Source organism: Megascapheus bottae, chromosome 3 (genome assembly GCF_031878675.1).
Source record: "Megascapheus bottae isolate mThoBot1 chromosome 3, mThoBot2.hap1, whole genome shotgun sequence".
Classification (NCBI taxonomy): Eukaryota; Metazoa; Chordata; class Mammalia; order Rodentia; family Geomyidae; genus Megascapheus; species Megascapheus bottae.
The window spans coordinates 71,099,021-71,123,551 of record NC_143511.1 but is presented as its reverse complement, the minus strand read 5'-3'; the positions used below and the strand labels follow the sequence as shown (position 1 = coordinate 71,123,551).

The following is a 24,531-nucleotide window of genomic DNA, read 5'->3' as shown; positions in this document are numbered from 1 at the left end:
CTGCCTGGATCTTTTTTTTTTTTTTAAATTGTATGGGCAGAGGAAGAATAGTGGGTTTTGTATTTTTTTTAAAAGGCTGTACAACAGATAAGAAGGAAAGATAAAAGGGAACGAAAGAGGAAAGGAAGGGGAGGAAAGGGAAAAAGGAAGAAAAAATAAAGTATATGTAATAGAGACCCTTTGTGGCCCAGGAAGTCTAACAAACTTACAATCTGGCTATTTGTAGAGGAAGTTGCTGAGCCTGCTAGCCTGTGCTCTCATCTTCTTCCCACAGCTACCTTTCTCAGAAACCCACTGTTGGTTCTTGTCTATTTAAGATAAACTCCAAACTCTCTAAGTAGGCATTTAACTTTCCTTCCCATCCTTATTTTTCAGCCTTTCATTCTCTGTACATTTTGGTTAGGCTGCTTCTTAGCATCTACTGGTGCCTAGAGTCCCCACTGCCTATGTTTTTCTCCACTGGCAGATTTCTAAAATCTTCAGTGTCTACTTGCTTATCATGGCCCAAATCCCTACCTCTTCAGGAGTATCTGTAACTTGTATTAGGAAGATCCAAATTAGTTTACTCTCTCAATTACAACCAAATAATACCACTCGATATTTAAATATTTCCTGAACTTAAGATGACCTTCTGAAATGCCCGTCTTTTGATTTTCAAATAGGACTCATTCATCAATGCCAAGGTCAACTAACTACCCCATTCTGCCATCTCTAGATCATTTTCCTTTGCTAAGAGACTCTGAACATTTTGTTTAAGGAAACTGAACAATTTCTACCAAGTAGGATCAGTATTTGTAGGACTGACTTGTCAGCATCATAGACTTTTTTTTTTGCCAGTCCTGGAACTCAGGGCCTGAGCATTGTCTTTGAGCTTTCTCAAGGCTAGCGCTCTACCACTTGAGCCACAACTCCACTTCCCCCCTTTTCTGGGTATGTGGCACTAAGGAATTGAACCCAGAACTTTGTACATGTTAGGCAAGCACTCTACCACTAGTGCATACTCACAGACGTTTTTAAAAGATAATCTGAAGGCAAACTTCCTTCTTTCTATGGTTCTCCTACTCTGCCAGCATCTACCTGCAACTCATTCTATTCTAGGTACTTCATATACACACTTGTGAAACCAATAATCTTAATTTAAGTGTCTAATTTGACTACCTTAATACAGTCATAAATACTTTGTATAATATGACACCCATGAAAAGTATACACAGAATTTAATATTAAAAAACAGCAACAAGATTGTCCCATTGGCTTATGGCAGAAGATCCAATCTCTTCACAGTTAACACTTCATTAGAAAGATTAAAAAGCAAGACCCACTGCTTGATTTCTACCACATACAATGAAGATTTCACTTGCGAGGCAAAAACATATTAAGCTTCCTCAGGTGACGCAGTGGAAAGTCAACCAATATTTTCCACAGATGTGTTTGTGTTTACATACAGACTATGATGGCAAGGCAAATGTGTATCTCAGTTACCTATGGTTTCCACACAATCGGTGCCATCAGAGAAATAGAATAAACATTGCCTGGACTCCAAAGCCTGTTCTTGAAATATACACATACTTTGAGGATCAAAATATTGTATCTTACTACTATAAACACACTCACAGAAAATATTTATAAATAAATTATGATTGTTGGTTTGTAGGTACAATATTAGTTATGTCCACTCAACATCAGTTATCTCAAACATCCAGGGATATTTGAACAAAATGACACACTGATATACAGAACATAGAACAAAATATTTCTGTTTTTATAACCATATGTGACTAGGTACAAATTATTAGCATGAGAATTTTAAGACATGCCTCTTTCCTTCCACCAACCAATGGAATTGTTAGTCCAACTTCCCCTTTCTCTACCATCCGAATTCCCCATCTCATTTCTCCTCTGTTTGCTCTTGGCATCAGAGGCTGGGCAGACCAGCTCCCTTTTGTGAGGAGCTCATTGGTGCAAAGGTTTAGTACCTCTGCATGATAAGACAATGAAAAATGAGTTTGTGGGGGAAAGAATAAGAACTTTGTAGGATATGCATAGAGAGGCAACATTTTGTGGTGATAAATAATGTTTTGGAGTGAGACTTGGAGGAAAGAAAAGCAAATCTGAGAACTGCTGCTCAATGGAGGTCTCTTTTCCTCTGCTTTAGGGGGAAAAAACCCTCAAAAAAAACAGATAAAGAATCAAATTCTTCTATCAATTTATGTATTTATGTATCTGCCTATCTAGAGACAAAGTCTAAGAATGCATGGTAGATTGGCCTTGAACTCTAGTCTAAAATGGTCCTGAACTCATGATCCTCATGCCTCTGCTTTCTGAGAGCTGGGTTTATACATATGTACATCACTATGCTTGGCTCCAAAATATATACATTTTTATTGGGGGGAGGAGTTCTGTGATTTTTAAACCATATTAAATATTATTTGGTCTGGGACTGGATCATATCTGATGGCTTAGTTTGTTTCTTTCTTTCTTTTTTGTTTTTTTGTGGATCACAGGGCTTGAACTCAGCCTAGGTGCTGTCCCTGAGCCCTTCAGCTCAAGGCTACCGCCCTACCCAAAGAGTCTCAGGTCCTTTTGTGTCTGGGCTGGCCTTTGAGCCTTGATCCTCAGCCTCCTGAGTAGCTAGGATTACAGGCGTGAGTCACCATACCAGCAAAGGCTTAGTTTCTTTAGGGTTACAGATGTGTATTTACATTTACATATTTTATATGTATTGGCTCTATAATAGTACAGAATATTTTAAGCATTAAAATACACATTCATAATATGTTTTTGCTATAAAATTCAATAGTCACATGCATTGTCCTTCAAATACAAAGTTTTAAAGGATCCACGGGACCCTCAGGTATGAGATGTAATTCCTTTCTGAATTTGCTCTCTTCTCTCTTTCTGTATCTACTCTCTTTTACTCAGTGGTGTCTAAGTGAACCCTTTAAGAAGCTCTGAGTATATGTGAAAATGGAAGCAGGTAAATGGAGGGGATGGGTGGGTTGGGAGATATGATATGGGAAAGTATAAACACTGATCAAAATGCATTGTACCCACAAACTGACATGTTGAATTGAAACCCCTTTGTACAACTATTTGAGGATAATAAAAACAATTACATTCTTTTCTTTTTAAAATTTATTGTAAAGGTAATATACAAAGGGGTTACAGTTATGTAACTTGCACAATGAATACATTTCTTTTGAACCTCCCTCCCTCATTTTCTCCCAATTTTCCCCCTCATGACACCCCTCCCCGCAAGCTATGTAGTTCATTTCTAACATAGTGTCTAGTGAGTACAGTGCTGAATTGGTTCATCCTTTGCCCCACCATTTCTGTGCCTCCTCTTCCCCTTAAAAAGTTGTTCTTTTGTTTTTTGTTGTTGTTGTTGGTGGTGGTAGTGGTCATGGGGCTTGAATTCTGGGCCTAGGCGCTATCCCTGAACTGTTCAGCTCAAGGCTACCACCACCCTACCCTTGAGCCACAGTGCCACTTCTAGTTTTCTAGTGGCTAATTCTTTCTTTAGGTTCTTTAGTGCCTGGACTGGCTCTGAACTGAGATCATCAGATTTCATCCTCCTGAGTAGCTAGGATTACAGGTGTGAGCCACTGCGTCTGGCTAAAAAGTTTTTCTTTTTTTTTTTTTTAATTTTAATTAATTAATTTTTTTTTTGCCAGTCCTGGGCTTGAGCTCAGGGCTGGAGCCCATCCTTGGACTTTCTCAAGGCTAGAGCTCTACCACTTGAGCCTCAGCACCACTGCTGGCTTTTTTCTTTCTATGTATGTGGTACCAAGGAATCAAACCTGGGTTTTCATGCATGCTAGGCAAGCACTTTTACCACTAGGCCAAACTCCTGCCCCCCCCCTTTTTTTAAAGGAAAAGTAGGGGCAAAATTTACCCTCAAGAATTCTAGCCAAAAACTAAATAATAACAACAAAAAGCTTCAACCGACATCTCCAAGAATGTTATTTAAGAATTCAAGAACAATATTTTATTTTGGATCTGTACTGTGTGTGTGTGTGTGTGTGTGTGTGTGTGTGTGTGTGTGTGTGTGTGTCTGTGTCTGTGTTCAGGCTCATCCTGGAGCTTGAACCCAGGCTGCTTTGAACTGCAATCCTCATATTTCAAGCATCTTGAGAAGACAGCATTACAGATGTGAGCCACTGGCGCCTAGTTCTGCATCTATACAAGTTTTTAAATCTCTTATGCTTTCTGATGCCAATCAGTTGGCACCCAAAACCTCTCTTTCCTTGTATGACTTCATCTTTAATCACCAAGAACAGTCCAGTTCTCCCTTGGCATCAAACTTCACACAGGCTGACCTAGCTAGAGTTACCTGAAGACTATGCATGGTGGGGACAAAAGGAACTCACACCTTTGTTCGTCTTATGGGAAAAATAATAATTAGGAGGCTTTCTTCTTTTTTCTGAATATGATTTTAAGGTCATTTCATTATGATGTTTTCATATACACATATAATATATATTTAACAGTATTCACCTTTCTCCTCTCCTTTTTTTATTCTCCTTCAAAGAGAGCCCTTTCTAGAGCCATCCCTCAAAGAGACTCTGCAAGAGCTCTGTGATCCTAGGGAAAAGTACATGAAGAAAAAGATCTCCAAAATTTCCAAGAGGAACAATTTGGAGAAGGGGACCAGAGATATCAGACAGTTCAACAGAAGTTTCTTTGATAGACTGGTGTACGGAAGTATGTTTTTATTAAATGGTATCTTGAATGACTGACTTGTAAATATTCTATACTGACATCAATAAGAGTAGAGTATATAATACCATTTTATTTATTTATTTGTGGGTCATGGGCTTGAACTCTGGGCCTGGGAGGTGTCCCTGAGCTCTTCAGCTCAAGGCTACCACCCTACCCCTTGAGCCACAGCCCCACCTCCCCTTTTCTAGTGATTAACTGGAGATAAAGAGTCTCCCAGTCTTTAGTGCCTAGGCTGCCTTTGAACCTTGATCCTCAGATCTCAGCCTCCTGAGTAGTGAGCCACTGGCCGCCTGCAAGGAATCAATCTTGAAAGCCCGAGATGAAAAATTTAATTGAGGAAATTGCTTTGTATAGATATCTTAGTATTTCACAGCAGGATGGAAGGGTGCCTATAGTTTTTAATAACTCCTCATACATTTTATAAAGAGGTAGAAGAGAGGGGTCCAAAGGTTCTCAATGTGAGAAAATGATAAAAAAGGTGTAAACATTGATTACTTTGATCTCATCATTATATACTGCATACATGTATTGAATTATCATTTGTACTCCATGAAGATACATAATTATCATGTATCAATAAAGAATCCTATTACTACAAATAAATAGCTAAATACACGTTACGTGATCCTTTTATAAAGAAAGGAGGAGGCTCAGAATGGGCTCTCATTCACAGGGTTCACAAGGATGCCATGTCATCATCAAGGATACTGAGCTTGAATGTGAAATCTCCAGGTCTGTGAAATTATACATTTTCATTGTTAAAAAAGAAGTCAGTGATCTGGGCACAGTGGCTCACGCCTGTAATCCTGGCTACTCAGGAGGCTGAGATCTGAGGATCAAGGCCCAAAGCCAGCCTGGGCACAAAAGCACCTGACTCTTCTCTCTAATTGACTTCTAGAAAATGGGGAAGTGGGGCTTGGCTCAAGGGTAGGGTGGTAGCCTTGAGCTGAAGAGCTCAGGGACAGCGCCCAGGCTGAGTTCAAGCCCCTTGACCCACATACAAAAAATAAAATAAAATAAAAAAGAAAGAAAGAAAGAGTGAATCCATGATATTTATGAATAACAAAAGTGAAATTCAGCTTCTCATATCCAATTTTTTCTCAATCCTTTTTGGTGAAGAAAAATAGTTACCAGACTAACAAGTGCCAGAAAGAATATCCCTGAGAAATGTATGAAATTCTGATGAATAGAGAACACTAGACGGTCACCAAGTGCCCGTGGCTCCAAAGACTCTACTTACTTTGGGCTCAGGGACCCAGATCCCTTATTGTTGGTTTTATGTCAAGAGTCTTGGATGCTAGGAAAGGTGCTACAGACTGGCTACTCCAAGTTCTGCTTTTAAAACTAAAAGCAAGAGGCTTAGTGCTGGTAGCTTTCTCTTATAATCCAACCTACTCAAGAGGAGGAGACCTGAGGATAAAAATCCAGACAGAAAATATATGAGACATTTGGAGCTAGGAGTTTGGCCTAGTGGTAGAGAGCATGCCTAGCATGCACAAAGACCCAGGTTTGATTCCTTAGTACCACATACATAGAAAAAAGCCAGAAGTGGTGCTGAGGCTTAAGTGGTAGAGCTCTAGCCTTGAGAAAGTCCAAGGACAGTGCTCAAGCCCTGAGCTCAAGCCCAGGACTAGTTAAAAAGAAAATAAAATCTATGAGACTTTTACTTCCTATAATCAACTACCAAAAAGCCAGAAGCAGAGCTGTGGCTCAGGTGGTAGAGTACTAGCCTTGAGCATGAGTTCAGGAATAGCACCCTGAGTTTAAGCCCCAGGACTGGCACCAAAATTAAATTAAGGTAAATTAAGTATCCCACACACAATGAGGAAATTATAATGAGGAGCATGCCAGCCTGCGCTGCTAAATCCTAGAATTAAGTCTCAAAGAGCAGAGGCCACCAGGTACTAGCATGGGATCATCAGGCAGAAGCAATACAGACGAATCTCATTTTGACTGCCATCCAAGATTTGCCTAATCTCTAGAAAGATGAATACTGCCAGAGGTGTAGGATGTCTAGATCATCACAAAGACCTTGTATTCCTGTGGAAGCAAGAAAAGTGTACGCTTTCGGGGTTAGGACAATTGCCAGATCCTGTTACCGGTTGAGTGATCACATCACATAAGTGCTGACTTAGGGCTACCGAGGACCATGCGGCACTACCTCCAGTTCCAACATACCATATTTCTATCAGTGAAATAATGGAAAACAGTGACTACTCTTTAGACTAGAGATGGCACTCATGCCCTTGAGTCAAATGGAATTGGATTCAGAAATACAATATGCAAACACAAGTTGGGGCTGCTGTTTGAAATGAGGGACATCAAATACTCCTATGTGCATCAAATGCTATGGCCTCCGCTCCCCTCCCATGTTCCCTGCTGTGGTTGTGAGACCACAGAAGGAGAGAAATGCTCAGGAGAAACAATCCATGAGAAGAAGCAGGTCGGTTATACCAAGCAGACAAAAGGGCCATATCTCATTTTTATTTTTTTGTCTTTTGAGGTTAAGAAATAAAGGAGTTTTGTAGGCTGTTTTATGTGTGAACAGGTGAAAAGGTACGGGAACAGTTGGTAGAACAGACTGTGTTTCCACTGGAAGCGTTCAGATACCTTGCTTGTCCAGGGACAGGTGATGAGGCAAGGCAGAAGTGAATGTACCACTGAAGCTGAAGTACTACTATAGAAACGGAAACTGAAAGGCCACCAGTGCCTGTGGGGTCAGCTACATGCCTATGGTGTCATGCACTATTTTTTTTTCCAGGTATGTATGATCAGTCTGCCCCAGAGTACACTGGATGGATCTAAGCAGCACATTTTAGGAAGAACAGAGACAAAATGGTGCAGAGTGTCTTAGTGTAATCCCATCATTCCCAGACAAGCAGAAGATGCTGGGCACTGCTTAGCTTTGGGGGAAAAATAAGGATCTAGGAAGATAGGAAATCATGTCTTTCAAATACTTGAAAGAAGCGCAGAACTTAGATTTGTCCTGAGCAGTTCCAGGAGCAGGATAAGTACCTACAGGTTGAAGATGTAGACAGAAAATGATATCACCTTCAATAAGTATTTTTCAATAGTTGGAAGCAACTCTTAGAGTTGAGCTCTGATCACAGAGGTGTGATAACTAAAGCTGGGCTTCTGTGTCTAGATAAGGGATTGGAATAAGCCTCCTGCTTCTGAAAAACCAATGATTCTGAATACGTTCATTTGTATAGAATCTAAGCCTTTAACATACCAAATTATCAGAAAGTCTGTCATAATAATGCCATACAAACATTCCTCAGGTTGTATAAATTTCTAAAAGGACAGTCCTAAAGCAAGATGTATTATGTTCAGGAGAGTTCTAGTGACAAGTGCCATGGGTAGTATGCCACACATGTTCTCGTCCCTGTTGGTCATCATTGATAATGAATCTGAACTCCCCATTCCAAAAAGTAGCGTGGACAAAGGAGTTAACCCATAAAAGCTGATTTCCTGCATTGCTTTTCTTGTACTTATTTCCACAGTAGATGCACTTACACAAATAATAAATAGAAAAAGACTTACATTTAAAAGAGTTTCTGATTATATTACACTTTAAAAATGCATTTATTGTTTGGCTCTTTATGCACGTGTAGCATCCTCAACTATAAAGGGTCAGGATATAGTTGTATGTGGCGTTTCTCTTACACCGCATTTTGATCATATTAACACATCCTCTAGAATTTTACATTCCTTGAGTATCCGTGCTGCTTTCCTAGCTTTTAAAATTAATTCTCATATCCTGCCCCATGCCTGGCTCATGAATGGGATCACGTTGCATGTGATCACATCACATCACATCACATATGTCCTTTGAGATGTAGGAACTTGTGGAGAGGAGTTGGGAAGCTGCTTACCCATCATTACCAAGTCATCAGCTCTACTAAAACAAGTGGGATGGTTTCTGAGTTCAATTGCTGATACCCAGGTTGACCTCAGAAATACACTTTGGCACACTCAAAAAGACCCCGTAGTCTAAATGACAGCTGGTTTGTGGGTCCTTTGTAGCACAGCTGCAGCTTACAGGTTGCAGTCCCTTCATTTTAGATCTAACTGTCCTGGAATATATGGATCGAGCCCAGTCTGGCCAGATACTACTGCCAGTTCTGTCCATCCTTAGAACTCTGTGAGTCTATGAGTCTATATGCTAAGATACAGACATGTACGTTTAGTCTGTGGACATGACGGACATGACAACTGTGTCGGTTTTCTTTTACTCTAATATTAAAGTAAGGAAGGATTTATTTCCCTCAAAAATATATTCAGGTTGGCCTATAGGAAAGATTTCTTATGACATAAACGTCAATATTTTTCATTTTTATACACAGTGTCATTACTGAATTTGTTTTAAACAAAAACGTACCTAGACTAGATAATGCAAAATTTAACTATGCAGCTTTAGGAAATTCCAGTTGTGTGTGTGTGTGAGTATGTGTGTGTATTTTCTATTTAAACCCTGGTTCTCTTTGTAGTTCTGATATAGAGACTTCTTGCTTGTATCTTTTCAATTCTGATTTCAGAAGCACATATCTGAGCATGGCTGCCTTTAAATTCTAGCTTCATAAATGTATTATTTTGTAGGATCCACCATTGTCAGAAAAACTAGCAAGAAACATAATTAGTCTTTCATTTGCTATTAACCCCTCCCCTCCAATATACCACAGTAACCCAGAAGCAATTTCAGAACTGAGCAGACTTGAGAATATATATCTATAACATACAAACAATTCCTGAAGGATTCTTGCAATGGACTTATATGTTCGAAAATCCTTTCCACCCAGCTTCTACCTCATCAGCTTCAGTTTGTGCAACTCCAATAAGAAAAATAAAAGGCACAGTAAAGATTAAGAGCAAACACAGCAACACAGACCATAATCACAATCATAAGACAAAGAGTCTCCTAAAGCTAGAGATCAAAGACTTGATGATTTCCTCAAAATTCCCTTCCCTTTGGTCTTCAGTGAGAGCAAGGGCTAGTGCCAACCTTGTGTGGTTTCTGTACATGCTGTATCAGAGGCCAGGCTAAGGCAGGAGGAGGATCCAGAGATAAGAATATCGGGGCACTCATGTCACTAATGAAGATCAGAGAAAGTCCCGTGGAGAGTCCTGCTCTCAAAACCAAAGGAAAGTGCTCCCCAGGACTTCCCAGTCATTCTGCTGGGAACCGTCCCCTCCTTCCAGGTGACAATTCTGCTGTTGGTGAACAGGGGATTGACAGGTTGGAGATCGGGGAGGAAATGTAATTTATGGCATGTGGCAGCAGAGAACAGGTAGTATAATTGGGCACAGCGTTAGGAGGTCCAATTGGTTCACTGCCGAGACAGCAACTTGTCTGTCCCACACAGTGGACTGCGAGGTGGCCGCCAAACAGGAAGCTTGCCACAAACAAAGCCCAGCATTTGCTCAGTGACTTGCATTCAGCAGAGCAGCTGAGGCAGGAGGGATCCTGGCCAGAAAGCTCAAGCCCTAGCACCGCTCTGTGCATGGGAAGAGTCATCAGAAAGTTCTAGAGGCTACGACAATGAGTTCAGAGGATGAAGAAAGGAATGAGATGGGTCAACCAGAGGCTTTAACAACTCAAGACTGGCCAAATATGGAATAACAGAGTAAAAATTGTGTAATAAACAGTACATTTTATGAACTGGAAATAGAGCTAGATGTGCCCTATTCATTTAAAAGACCAATTTGATATGCATTGACATAAACTCCAGAATTTATCCCAAGTTCAACACTTCAGGCTAATTTTCAGGCAAAAAGGTCACAAATAACACCACTCAGTGAACCCACCATGTGCTCACCAATAACAACAGGGAGTGTTGCTATGCAAAAGAGAGAGACCTTTTGCTTTGCACAAACATTAGGAGGCATGCTACAATATCAGAAGAAAAAAGGAAACCTTGGGGTAAATGGAGTCAAGAGTTTGGGCATCTCCAGGGAGAAGTGGGAAAGTCAAGCAGGAAGATTCTAGAAAGCTAGGCTCCTATATCATGACCAAGTCAGAGAATCCCAGAACTCATCAGTGATGACATCTTACTGTGTACTGGGTATCTCCACTGAACATTCTGCAATCTCCTCAAACTCAACATGTCCCTAGGATAACTCGAATCACTGTATACCCGAGTCTCTTACGCTCTCATGCTGTGCTCACTGGCTACAATTGATGTAGGGCTGAAACTCAAGGCCTTGGGCATTCACTGACCTTGGGCTTTCTTAAGGCCAGAGCTCTACTTGACCCACAGCACTACTTCCAGCTTTCTCTATGTATGTGGTACTGAGGAATTGAACTCTGGACTTGGTGCATGCTAGGTAAGCACTCTATCACTAGGCCAAACTCCCAGCCTCTATGACACTCTTAACTCCTCCATGTCCTCCTCCCAGCATCCATCAGTTCCATAGCCTCTGCTTCTTCCACATCTCCATATTTCCCCCTTTTCTTTACTCTCGCTGATACTGCTCTACTACCAGCAGATTGATTTCTCTTTCTCTCTTTCTTTCTTTCTCTCTTTCTTTCTTTCTCTTTTTCTTCCTTTCTTCCTTTCTTTCTTTCCTTCTTTCTTTCTTTCTTTCCTTCTTTCCTTCTTTTCCTCCATCCTTCCCTCCCTCCCTCCCTTCCTTCTTTTTTTTTTGGTCAGTCATGGGACTTGAACTATGGGCACGGGCGCTGTCCCTGAGCTTTTCAGCTCAAGGCTACTGCCCTACCCTTTGAGCCACAGTGCTACCACTTCATTTTCTGATAGTTAATTGGAGATAAAAGTCCCAAGGACTTTAGTGCATGGGCTGGCTTTGAATGGCAATCCTCAGATCTCAGCCTCCTGAGTAGCTAGGATTACAGGCATGAGCCACACACCCAGCTTCTTTCTTTTTTATTTTGTCGGTCATGGGGCCTGGGCACTGTCCGTGAACTCTTACGCTCAATGTTAGAGCTCTACCACTGAGTCACTGCACCACTTCCAGTTTTCCGGTGTGGGGATAAGAGTCTCATGGACTTCTGTGCCTGGACTGGCTATTTAAACGACAATCCTCAGGAGATCTCAGTCTCTGGAGTAGGTAGGATTGCAGGTGTAAGTACCTTGGTCTCCTTTCTTTCTTTTTCTAATTTCACGCTGAAGGGGAATATGAAGAGACTGTAGTCTAGGATGAGGTCTACTCTGCACCAATCAGACCATTCACCAATTCACCTGAGACTAAACCATCAGAATATACTGATAGCAGACCAATATTCTTAGAGGAAAGGTAGAGTTCTTCCTAAGAGAATGAGCATTTCCACATCAGCCATTTGGGAAGAAGGAATCAGGTGTAAGGATTAGGCAAGCAGATCTTGGGTTGGAACACAGGGCAGGTTACTTTCTAGGATTTATGTCCTTAGCTTAAATCCTGGGCATGACTGAAGGGCATATTGTTATAAGAAATGAAGCCAGACCTTTGAAATGATGGTGAGTTGGAAGGTGACTGTAAAGAAGCCTGTGGAAACCCCTTGCAGACAGGTCTGGATTTGAGTTAAGAGCTCTGAGATTAGCCACATGTCTGAAGTGGAAATTTATTTTTTATTTTTTTTTTGCCAGTCTGGGGCTTGAGCTCAGGGCCTAAGCACTGTCCTTGGACTTTCTCAAGGCTAGAGCTCTATCACTTGAGCCTCAGTACCGCTTCTGGCTTTTTTCCATGTATGTGGTACCGAGGAATCGAACCTGGGTCTTTGGGCATGCTAGGCAAGCACTCAACCAGTAGGCCAAACTCCTGGCCTCGAAAACTATTTTCTATGTTGTTGAATTAACCTTCCCTTGACTTCTGAACTTAGATTGCAGACATATATCTACTCTCACTGTGGGGAGCTACAGAAGGATGTATACCCCAAACCAGATAAGGCAGAACCAAAGAGAACGCAGTTTGAGTGGGCCAGTCTTGAAAGGTAGAGGCAGTTTGGTGACAGCAGTCCATAGGAAGACAAAGCAATAGTCTGGAACTAGGATGACAATTTCCAGAAATCTGTGGTGTCAGAGAATCTGACTTTCTGCATTCAAGTGTGGTGGAAGCTCAAACCATGAATATCAAGTAAAACCCCATAGACTTATCTCATGCATGTCTGGTAAGTTCTAGGCATAGAGTCATTGGAGGTCATTTCTGCAAATTTTAGCAAAAGCCACAGATAGATTCTGCATCTGAAGGCATTTATGATTTAAGACTTCTGTCTCAGTCTCCCCCAGATGACAGATTCCAGATAGATGAGTGGGTAATGCAGGTGCTACTGCTCGGTGCTCACTGCCCACAAGCTCCATGTCACAGGCTAGCTGGCCTGTGCTAAGAAATAAGGAGTGGAGGGTGGTGCAGAAGTGGCCAGGGCAACTTCTTCAATACATTGTTAGAGAATGGACCTATGTCCAGTCAGGAAGTATCTGATAGACCAACACAAAGGATAACAGTGCTTTCAAACCTTCTTGTCACTTCCTAAGTGTGTGTGGGGGGGGGGGGGTGGGGGGTGTTGTGCTTGGTTGATTATCTGCAGCATCTACACAGTGAGTGTAATTCCAGGAAGACCTAGATTCTGTAATCAGCATCTCCGAAATTGAGAGGTTTCCCAAGCCATTATTGTTCTATAATAATTTCTTGTTAGTGCTTAGTAGCAACAACTGGTGCATTCTAAGAGGGTCTTCACAACCTGAGCCTTTGAAACAAAGAATGACAGAACAGACATCCTACAGTCTTTCAAGTAGAATGTGCTGCTTACCCTCAGACCACAGAGTGAACTATGCATTCATTGCATTCTTGCAAGTATGCATCTGTTGCCCTCTTCAGACCTTTTCTCTTTGCCAGTTACTGTGTAGTGGTAAGAGCCACAGGAGGCAGGGATCAAGAGCAGGGCAAACACTCCTCCTCAGGCTCTGTAAGAATCTCACATCCTCCCAAACTTCCCAAACAAAAAAGATGGAGTCATGGGGCACTTTCTTCCCTTGTCAGTGATGATTAAGATGCTTCAATCTCTATGAATGCTTAGGAGTTAGGGAAAAACAGTGGGAAGACATAACGTCAGGAGTTCAAGGTACATATGGCAAGGGTTGGTGGTGGGAGTTTATAATGTACTTTCCATACTGTTTGTTTGGTCAAAATTCAGAGGGCTCGATCCCCATATCCCCTACTTAGAGACAGGAAATTCAGATTCCTTTCCTCTCCTAGTTACCAGAAAGAAGTCCAGGGCAGGTCTTGGTTTGCAAAGAAAGGAGAGAAAATAATGATGATGATGATGATGATGATGATGATGATGATGATAAGAAGAATAAATCATACAGAATGACAACCTCTTCAGTATGGGTACATGTGTGTCAGCATTCCATCCCCACTACAACCCAGTGGCTGCCCCTGTAGAGTCATGCGTTCCTCCTCATGCAACACCCCAAGGCGTCCTCCTTAGTTCGTGTTCCACCCTCAAAACTCAGAAATCTCAGCTTTTTCTAGCACTTATTTTTCTTGAAGCAAGAACTGTCACAGGCTTTCTTCCCCAGGTTCAAAAAAATTCCAGTGGTTGAAAGAAGAAAGAGAGGAAGAAGGGAAGAAGGAAATAGGAAAGGAAGAAGGGAGGAAGGAGGGAAAGAGGGATAGAAAAGAGGGAAGAAGTGGAGGAGAGAAAGGAAAAGGAAAACACCAGAGGCCTCAGAAAAATGTCCTAAACAAGGAATGACCTAAATGTCCTAAACAAGGAATGATGTGTGGTGCAATCTAGCCACAGGACAACCCAACTCCCCTCTGCGAGGCATTTGGTCCCAACTGTGCCCTGACCTCAACATAGGTCTTTGCTGAGCTGCTTTCAAGAAAGGCCCAGGCAGTGAGGCTTTGAGAACTAATGGGAAGGAGCAAATCAATAAACAGTTGGGACGGTGAGGCCAGGAATGTGGACCTCCTGGGCCTTGCCAGCTCAGCCGTGCTGCCCCATGCCTACAATGCCCCTACAAAGTCATATGTCATGTCTCTTGGTAAGTCTGTGTGAATGAGACCTGCTAAGCAGACCAGGTCAGGAGGAAAATATGCACCATGGATGGGGCCGAGCGCACTTACCTCCATCCGCAGTGGAGAAGCTCTGTGGAAAGAAAAGCAGGGCAGAGCATTACTGCACGTGCAGGACACAGTCAATCCCTCATTCATTTGACTGCCCTTCTCCCAGACCCAGGCCTAGAACCCAACTGTGTGGAGCAAGCCCCATACTCAGTTTCCTTCTAGGAAATTTGATTGAGACTCCCATAGTTAGAGTCAGTCAAATATTTACCATTCCCATTTCCTACTGAATTTCAATGTGCTGAGAGATGTACTTCAATTATCCAGGAAATAGCCTTGCTCATGTTAGAGAAGTGATATGGGGAAAAAAAATCTCATCTTAAAATTTCACGAGGCTGGTACTGATGTGTGAACTCTGCTATCCCTTAGCTTTTTCACGCAAGGCTGGTTTTCTACCTCTTGAGCTATGCCTACAATTCTGGCTTTCTTCTGGTTAAATGGAAGTATGAGGCTCATGTGCCTTATTATGCCTGGGCTGACTTCCCTCAAAACGCAGACCTCTGCCTCCTGGTTGTTTTTGTATCACTGGGGTACTAAGGAGATAGTGGCCTTATATTATGCTCCTTACAGTGTGGTATCACTTGTTTTTCATGCAGCAAAATCCACATATTCACACTCTTCCAACTTGTGTCCTATTTGTGTCTTTTTGATACAGTGTTGACGCTGGCCATTTATGAAGGAAAGACTCACAAAGCTAAGTATAATTAAAGCTGCAGGGAATGTGTTTCACGTTTAATAGAAATTGGGTTAAAAATTCTTCAGTCCAACAGAAGACCTTCCACACATGAGACAGGGAGGTATGTATGGCAGGTAAAGAGTTTTCTTTTTAAAAATTATTTTCTGGCCTTGAGGCTTGAACTTTGGGCCTGGGTGCTATCTGTGAGCTTCTTTTGCTCAAGGTTAGTGCTCTACTACTTGACCCACAGCACCACTTTTGCTTTTAAGCAGTTTACTAGAGATAAAAGTCTCAGAGTTTCCTACCTGGGCTGGCTTAGAACTGTGATCCTCAGATCTTAGCCTCCTGAGTAGCCAGGATTATAGGCATGAGCCCCCAGTGCCCAGCTAATGAATCTTCTTGATGCCTCCTCACAGGCCAGGTGGCCTCACATGCAAAGACAAGACTACCCTAGGGACAGGTGTGGTAATGCACATCTGTAATAGAAGATGTGTGGAAAGCAGACATCATCCAAAGCTAGCCACAGGCAAAGCTGGGAGACTCTACCCGAAAAATAACTAAAGTAAGAAAAGCGTTCGGAAGTGTGGTTCTAGTGGTAGAGTGCTTGCTTGGTAAGGCAAAAGCTTTGAGTTCAAACTCCAGCACCACACAAAAAGAAAAAAAAAGGAAAAAAACAAGAAAGAGCAGACAGGCTACTGTTATTTTCAGGTATACAAGTGGTCCTTACACGTCTGCCTTCATTTCACAGAGTCAGTGGCTTAGACTAGACTCTTCTCCAACTAGCACCATTTTGCTGAGGCTTGCCCCATGAGTATGACTGAAGAGAAATTCCATTTGGTTTATTCACCTTCTGCAAGTCCTTGAAGGATTTCTCAGTCTCCTTTAGTTTCTCTAGGATGAGTTGTTCTTTAGCTGATATCTGGGACTCTTCACTTTCGAGCGTCTGTATTTCCTGCTCCAGCCTGAAAGACACACAAACAGATGACAAGTTGCTTGACTGTTCTGCTTGCGGCTCCTTCCAGATGGGCAAGTTTACTTTCCTAGTAGTCTCAGTTTTACATTATGCTCAGGAACTAGGCCAATTTTACATTACAGTGCATCCTTTTTATCTGTCTTGGTTGTCTGGAAGATATTAGTTTAAGCAAAACAACCCAGGGCCACCTCTGCTAGTTCATGGCCATTATCTGAAATATACTTTGGTGTTCCCCCTGTAGCCCTAACTGAGGTGACATTTCTTATTTAGAGGTAGATTATGTTTCCACAGCACAGGATATACCATGGGAAGGAAAAGCTTCACATTCTCTAGCAATCTCAGGATAACTGCTCTTCTCTAGAATAGCCCTGGGGAAGAGAGTGTTACTCAAAGGAAAGACAGTGCTAACAAATCCAGGAGGCCTACTGCTTCTCCCTAAGTAGCCTGGTTTCTATAGCTACAAAACAAGGGAGGAGGCAGGGACAGAGGCAATTGCCTGCACTCTTCTAGAATTTTCCTCGGTATTTATAGCTAGTACCTGTGCTTTTAGAAAGAGAAGTTTCAACACTTTCAGGATATTTCAGTAATGTTCCAGAGGAGAGTCAAGCATGGTGGTGAATACCCATAAATTCCAGCACTTGGAAGGCTAAGGCAGAAGGTTCAGGTATTCGAGGTTAGCTGTGGCTATGTAGTGGGTCCCTTTCCCCCCTCCAAAAAAAATTTTTTTAATAAAGACAGAAAATAATGTTCCAGAAGAGCAACTACAGCTATGATTTTGGGGAAGTCTCAGCATCTGTATTCTTCTTGTAGAATAATAATTAGCTTTTTTTTTGATCATTTGCCAAGAAATTTTCACATGGGTTATGATGACTATTTTTTTTAACTTTTCCCAATGACCCACTTTACAGATGGAATCACTCAGAATTGGCAGGGTTATGCAAGTTCTTTATTGGTATACATCTGTCACACAAAGATGCAAACCAGGAGGCCTAAATCTGGCCTCTACTCCTAACCATGGTGGCTAACCCCTGAACTGTAGGATTTACCGTATCTCTCATCCCTGCCTTATAAATATCCTTTACACTGGTCGTCATCCCGGGGTGGTGCTTTGATACAGCCATGCCTTTAGTGCTTTTGGAGAAACTCCAGGCTGCTGTGCCTCTTGAACTTCCCTCAGGCCCTCACACATCCATCTTCTTTCAAAGCTAGTGCTCTACCAATTTGAGCCACACTAACTCTTCTAGTTTCCTGGTGGTTAACTGGAGATGAGTCTCATGTATTTTCCTACCTAGGCTGGCTTCAAACCACTATCCTCAAATCTCAGTTTCCTGAGTAGCTAAGATGACAGATGTGAGCCACAGGCACCCGGGCCCATTTTTGCTTCTGGTTCCTTTCTCCTGGCCACGTTGAAGGCTTGGTGGCAGTACATGCGGCTCCCTTGCTCTCCTCTTCCATCTTCTAATATGCCTTGGGAACCGGCTGCCAAGCCCTTGGGTTTACACCTACTATGGAGAATCCAGAGCCAATCTTCAGCGAGGTAAGACTCAGCAAGATATAGGCTTGGATTTATAGAGATACTGTGTCCCTTGGAGGCCTTTTCTGTTTCTTTCCTGGGTGCCAAAACAATAACCTCCAGGAAGATGAAACCTTGCAGCAATTACTTGCTTTATAAAGTCAAACTCAAAAACCAAAAACTTTCTCCAAATGGATGCAGCTCAAACGTATCATTTCACTCAGAGTGAAAGAAAGTGGAAGTCTTAACAACTTGTTAGACTCCAAAGCACCCAGCCATTTTCCTGGACCTACCTACCTATTTTAACCTCAAATAACAGCATACTTCATTAACTTTAGCACAGATTAAAATGCATTAATAGGATACCAACATTCAATAAATATATGCTGAGTGAATCTTAAAAAAAAAAAACTGAGGTTCACTTGCACACAGAGGTGGGTCAGTGAGGGCGAGCCCATCAGAACTCCCAAGGTTGGAGAGAATTCTCAGCAGGCTTTGATTTGGGAGGCTGTGTGTGGGGACTGACAGACAAATACAATCTAGAGGAGAGAGGGCCAAGCTATATACATGAACATATAAACACAGGGCGGGGGAAAGAAAACAATCTCCTCTGCTGTCTATCCCAATGTTCAGCAAAAAATGTCTATGCACATCTGTGTAAATTATTTGGGGGTGGGGGAGTTGAGGAAAGGAATGTGAATGTGGAACAAGGAAAAACAAAGTGACCCATATCGGAATCTGTTCAGTGTTACGAAGGACTCCTGCACAGATGGGATAATGCTGCTGGCCACTGTGTTCTGAGCCCACTTCACTTAAATTCCAAAGGACGGGGTACTTCAGCAGATGTTTTGGAGGTAACAGCAGACATTATTCTAAAGATATTCCCTCTCTCCCTTTCCCCCTTGGGAAGAGTACATATTTTTCTGACCTGCTGGTATGGATCTTGACCACGTGATTTGCTTTGCCCCCATCATAGTTGGAATATACTTCCTTTTCCTTTAGCTTTGTGACTTGTTTTAGTCAATGAGACATCAGCAGACATGGCATAAGCTTGGGTGGACTTATCTCCTTGTACCTCTAACTGTGCCAGGGGAAGGGTTTCTCTGGGTGATTGCTACCTCTTTTACCTGGTCCTCAGAAAAAACACAGACCAGATTTGAGCCTAGCTCCCAGTCAGAATGCTTGCCTAGTCGAAGCCTCTTTTGATTTAAGCCAATGGGTTTGAGGGTGCTTGTTATCTAGCTTTAACTGAGGCAAGTCAAATATATGTGCGGATGCATAATATTATGCATATATATTACTACTACATTCCAATTAAATGTAACATTTACATATATTTATGCATATATGTATATACTATATGTATGTTTATACATCCAATTATATCTGCAGTTAAAAATGGAAAGAATATAAAGCTGTTTCTCGTTCTTCTAATCCTCAGAGAAATCTAGAGGGAAGCTGGGTATTCTTTCATGAGGATTAAGTTTGAGGAATAAAAGAAAAATGTCACTGGTATCTGTCTTTGGATAATAAGATTATAGATTGTTTTAATTTTCTTTTTATAAGTTTTATTAAAAAATTCATGTAACTCAGTGGTAGAGTGCTTATGAACATACTGCTTTGATCCCTAGTACTGAAGAAAAAAGAAAATAATGCATTATTTATCTAACTAGATTGCTTTACCTATAAAAATAATCAGAAACGGCACTGGTAGCTCACACCAGTAATCCTAGCTATTTAGGAGGCTGAAATCTGAAAATCACAGTTCAAAGTCGACTTGGGGACAGAAAAGTCTAGGAGATTCTTATCTTCGATTCATCACCAAAAAATGGAGGTGGAGCTGTGGATCAAATGGTAGAGCATTAAGCCATGAGAGAAAAAGCCAAGTGAGAGAGGGAAGTCTTCAGTTCAAGCCCTAGTACTGGCAATAAACAAATAAAACAACTAGCTGCTTAGAAAACAATATTCTCTGAGGCCTTGTGCTAAGAATGTGATTTCTCACAGACTATATGATAAGAAGGAGCCAAGATCTCAGCTTCTCAGTGCTAACTAAAGAAGATAAATGGCAACCCTCAAATCCATGGACACGCAAAGCCAACATTTACTATTCAGCTGGACAAAGGAGTCACATTTTGGGGAATTTCAAAACAAGATAAAATTGTGCAAAAAATGGCAGACTTAAAAAAAAAGTAGGGAGCAGGGTGTGGTGGCTCACGCCTATAATCCTAGCTATTCTGGAGGCTGAGATCTGAGGATCAAGGTTCAAAGCAAGCCAGGCACAAAAGGACCTGAAATTCTTATCTCCAGTTAACCTCTAGAGAATGGGAGGTGGGCTTGGCTCAAGGGTTGGGTGGTAGCCTCGTACAAGCCCCCATGACAGTTTCCACCCCCCTGCACCCACACACAAAACACAAAAAGTAGGGCTGGGAGTGTTGCCTAGTAGTAGTTCTTGTCTAGCATGCATGAAGCCCTAGGTTCGATTCTTGGGTACCACATACACAGGAAAAGCTGGGAATGATACTGTGGCTCAAGTGGTAGAGCGCTAGTCTTAAGAAAACTCAAGGACAGTATCCAGGCCCTGAGTTCAGGCCCCAGGACTGGCAAAAACAAAACAAAAACAAACAAAACAAAACACTTGAGTGCAGCTGAGCTGTTACCAGTGGTTAAGAATTCTCAGTGATCCTGTGCCTACTGGCTGGTCTGCCTATCTTCACAGCCCGTTTCTGCCCTAGGGCTTTCAGGGAGCTCAGCCATATAGTTTAGGTGCTCAAGATTTGGGTCATGATACTGTGCTGTGTAACTGAGAAGCAATGAAGAGAAGCTGGGGGAACAAGGAAACTAAACCTCTGCGATAACAACTAAGTTTTACTCTCAGAGGAAAGGGAATGACAGAGGAAGGGGCAGTCTGTGCAAGTCAGAGCACATTGGATCTAAGACTCAGACTTTTCTACAAAATTTTCCATAAAATTTTCCTACAAGTCACATAGGACTTTGAGCTGGGTCCAAGGGTACTAGAATGGCCCAGTCCACCTACTCTCTCAGGAAAACCTGAATCCCAAGACTTGGGACTATCCCTAGAAACAGTGTCATGGACTTAACCATCACCTAAGCCAGGCTAGACAAGCCACTGGTTTGTGATGCCATGGCTGAAACCTAACACAGTCGTCTGAGGAGAAGCCAAATAGATATTACTATGCTAAAAATAAAAAATGGGCAGGAAGTGTAACCTATACGCAAGGTTAAGTGAGGCTCTCTGGCCTGTGACAGGGGCACACAGCAGTCTCTGACTGGCCTGCACAATGCAGAGCTAAAATAACTTGAAAGGTGAGGCACTGCAGCTGTGGGAACTTAATGTACTGGGGATGAGGTATTGACCAGGGCCAAACAGTCTTACAAAGGACCTCTGGCTCTATGAAGCACATTTATCATCCTCTCTTTCAAAATTCATTCGTGCATTCATCCATCTAACTTTATGCAAACACTTAGCTTGTACCAGGCACTGTGCTAAGATCCGGGGACTGAGAGATAAATCAAACACAGTGTCCACTCAGGGCTCTTGGTGAAGTAATGAAAGCAGCCACATAAACACATTAATTATGCTACAACCCAAAAGGGTGAGAAGAGAGGCAAGAACAGTGTGCTGGGGGACACACTGTCCTGCAGGGACTGTATGGTAAGAACTCCAAGCTGTCTGCCCAGTGTCTCTTCTCTTCTTCCTCCAGACTAACAGAATCCTTAATTTGCTGGTGATGGCAATAAGCCTATGTTCTTTTTTTTTTTTTAAGTGCACATCTGGGCTCCCATTGCAAATAGATAAACACAGCCAAAGAAGTAGCTGCAGTCAACGGAATGTAAGTGAAATAGAAAAGACTTCTGGGAAGGCTCTATGAGGAGGGGAAAAGAAAGCTGATTGAAGTGGCATGAGCCTTTTTCCTTACCTCATGTAGGAATTTGGCGTTCTGGGGGTATATTACTTTCTATTTGCTGCTATACCACCTACCACAACCCTAGCAGATTACAACATGAATATAGAATCTTACACAGGTCAGATCTCTCACACGGAAGTGCCCAGACTATAATCAAAGTATTGGCAGAATTTGTTTCCTTCTGAAAGCTCTAAGAGAAAAACTATTTCCTTCCTTTTGCTAGCTTCGGTTGGCTACCCATATTGCTTGCCTCATGGCTCTCCTTCCTCCATCTCTGAGGTTGGCGTGCAGCATCTCTCGGACCACTCTTCTGCATCCAGCTCCTTCCTGACTCTCTCTCCACTTCCTTATTCTACTTGCTATGATTTGGGTATGGTTTGAGAGGGTTCCCTGAAAGCTCATGGGCTGGAAGCTTAGCCCCAATGTGGCAGTTCTGAATTGGTGAAATCTTTGGTAAGGGTTGGGGCCTAGTGGAAGGTGGTCAGTTCCTTAGAGGAGCACTGTCCTTGAAAGGTATCATTACTGTTTTCAGGGAATCAAAGTTTTCACAAGAACAAATTGTTATAAAAGCAGCATGTCTAGTCTTGAATACCTACTGCTTCCTGTCCCAGCATGTGATTTCTTCTTCTTGCACTCATCCCTGCCACAGTGCATTTAGTAAGATGTGATGCAGCCAAAGGGCCTCAGCCAATAGGGATTAGGATGTGAACATATTTGGGGGTCCATTATTTTGCCTGCCACATGCGATATGATGGTAGAGGCAGAACATCATCTTGTGTCCACAAAGGCAAGAATAGTCTAAGGACAGCTGAGTGTGAAGAGGGAGGGAGAAGGGGAGGAAAAAAGGATGGAAGGAGAGAGGGGAGAAGGGAGGTACTTGGATCTTAGACCACCTCTGGATGATCCAGCTCCAGAGTTCTGTGAGTTTAAGACACTTGTGCCACAGTCAAATGCAGTTTCCTATACTAGGTGGTGAGAAAACCTGAATAGTGATGGGGGATGGGGGAGGGAAATAGGGATATCAATATGTGAGAAGTAATACACCCTCTATCTGGAAAATATAGCTGTTAACCCTCTATACATTGAAATTAAAAAAATTATAAAAACAAAAGCAAAACAAAAAACATGAGAAGGTATCAATGTGAAAGAAGTAATGCACCTACTTACTACCTGGCGAATGTAACTGTAACCCCTCTATACATTACCTTGACAATAAAAAAACAAAAAAAATTAAAAAAAGAATAGTGATGATTGAGATTGTGGTGTGCCTACTGTGTGCTCAGCACTGTTTTAAGTATTTGATGTGTACTATAATACTGAACTGTCATAGTATTCAGAAGGAAAGAGAATCTTTGCTGTCCATTCATTGTATAAAGATGCTGAGACTCAATTTGCTGACTTGCCCTGAGTGGCAGAGATGGTGAGGAGGATGGGGCTGGAATGGTAGTGCTTGGCCTAGAGAGCCTCTGTTTTGTCTGCCACTATTCTCAGCCACTTTCTCTTCATTTCCCCTTATTCCTTCATACATACTGTAACATAACACAATTTTGATTCACACAGGACCATAAATGGTGAAATAAAGTGCTATATATCTCTTATAGCCTTGTTTGTTGAAGGCTTTGTCACAACCTGTAGCACTGTTGAAAAATGGTGGAACTTTTAGGAGGTGGGGCCTAGTGGAAGGAAGTTAGCTCACTGGTTGGTCTGTGCTCCTGGATGTTGGAATCCTGACCTTCCTTTTCCTCTGTTTGCCTCTTTGCTCCCCTGAGACAAAGTCTTTACCATAAGCTTACTGTAAGCCATGAGGCTCTGCCCTTCTACAGGCTGCCAAATCAACACTCAGCCAAACATAAACCAAAAGAACTTTTCTCCCTTAAAAGTTGACTATTTCAGGTATTTTGTGATGGTGGCAGAAAACTGACTAGCACACTGGGTGTGGATATCATGTAGTCTAAATGTTCTTCAGAAGCATGAAGTACCTGCACCATACTTCACTCCACAGGAAGCTTAAATTCCTCCAGCATGAGAGTATTCCCCCACCCTCTAGGCTTCTCCTTCTTTCTATGGCTAGCAGTGACTTTCAGAAGGCTGGCTTGCAGATTTGGCAAGGTTTAGTTCCCTGTTGTTCTCATTGATTATCTGAATTCTTCCATTGAGAAGTGCAGACATCTAGTTTAGTAAACATAATGACCCAAGGAACTGATTGTCCATGGAGGAGCCATGAGTTAGGGCCCAGTAGCAGGATAAGGGGTAGTAGTAGGAAGGGTAATGATGCAAAGTCCCTGGCAAGGGGACTTCCAGATCCCCTCTAGAGAGAACTGGGCACCAACTGAGCCAAAGGCAAGGGATGCAATAAAGGAATGTTCACAACCTCTAGGACTCTAAGAATATTCCTGAACCAGCAAGCACTCTACCAGTGAGTTCTCTCCCCAGCCCCTCTGGGCAGCACACTCCAGCGACCTTCCTCACGATTTAGGGACAGTGGAAGGCTATACACTCCTCTCAGCCAAACCCACTGCTGCCCTGTTGACATGAGCAAATCTCAGCCAATACTTCCAGAAGAAATGAAAACGCTGGGAGGCTAGCTGAAGGTACTTAAGGCAGATCTGTTTTCTTCTCGTGAACTGCAACTTCATACTTGAGTATTCAAGTGGGGTGACTT

General features: G+C 42.2%; 1 protein-coding gene across 6 annotated transcripts in view; it reads right to left on the bottom strand.

Annotated features, from left to right (window-relative positions):
• Palm2akap2 (PALM2 and AKAP2 fusion) overlaps positions 1-24,531 on the bottom strand; it is a 396,491-nt gene that overhangs the window by 165,352 nt on the left and 206,608 nt on the right. For all 6 annotated transcript variants that reach the window (XR_016534985.1, XM_090330411.1, XM_090330409.1 and 3 more), the window contains exons 6-7: positions 16,305-16,419; positions 14,785-14,806 (exon numbers count right to left, since the gene is read on the bottom strand). Coding sequence is in view for 5 of the 6 variants with exons in the window: in XM_090330411.1 (XP_090186537.1) it covers positions 14,785-14,806; positions 16,305-16,419 (137 nt within the window). In the remaining variant the exon portion in view is untranslated. The remainder of the gene's footprint in view (positions 1-14,784; positions 14,807-16,304; positions 16,420-24,531) is intronic.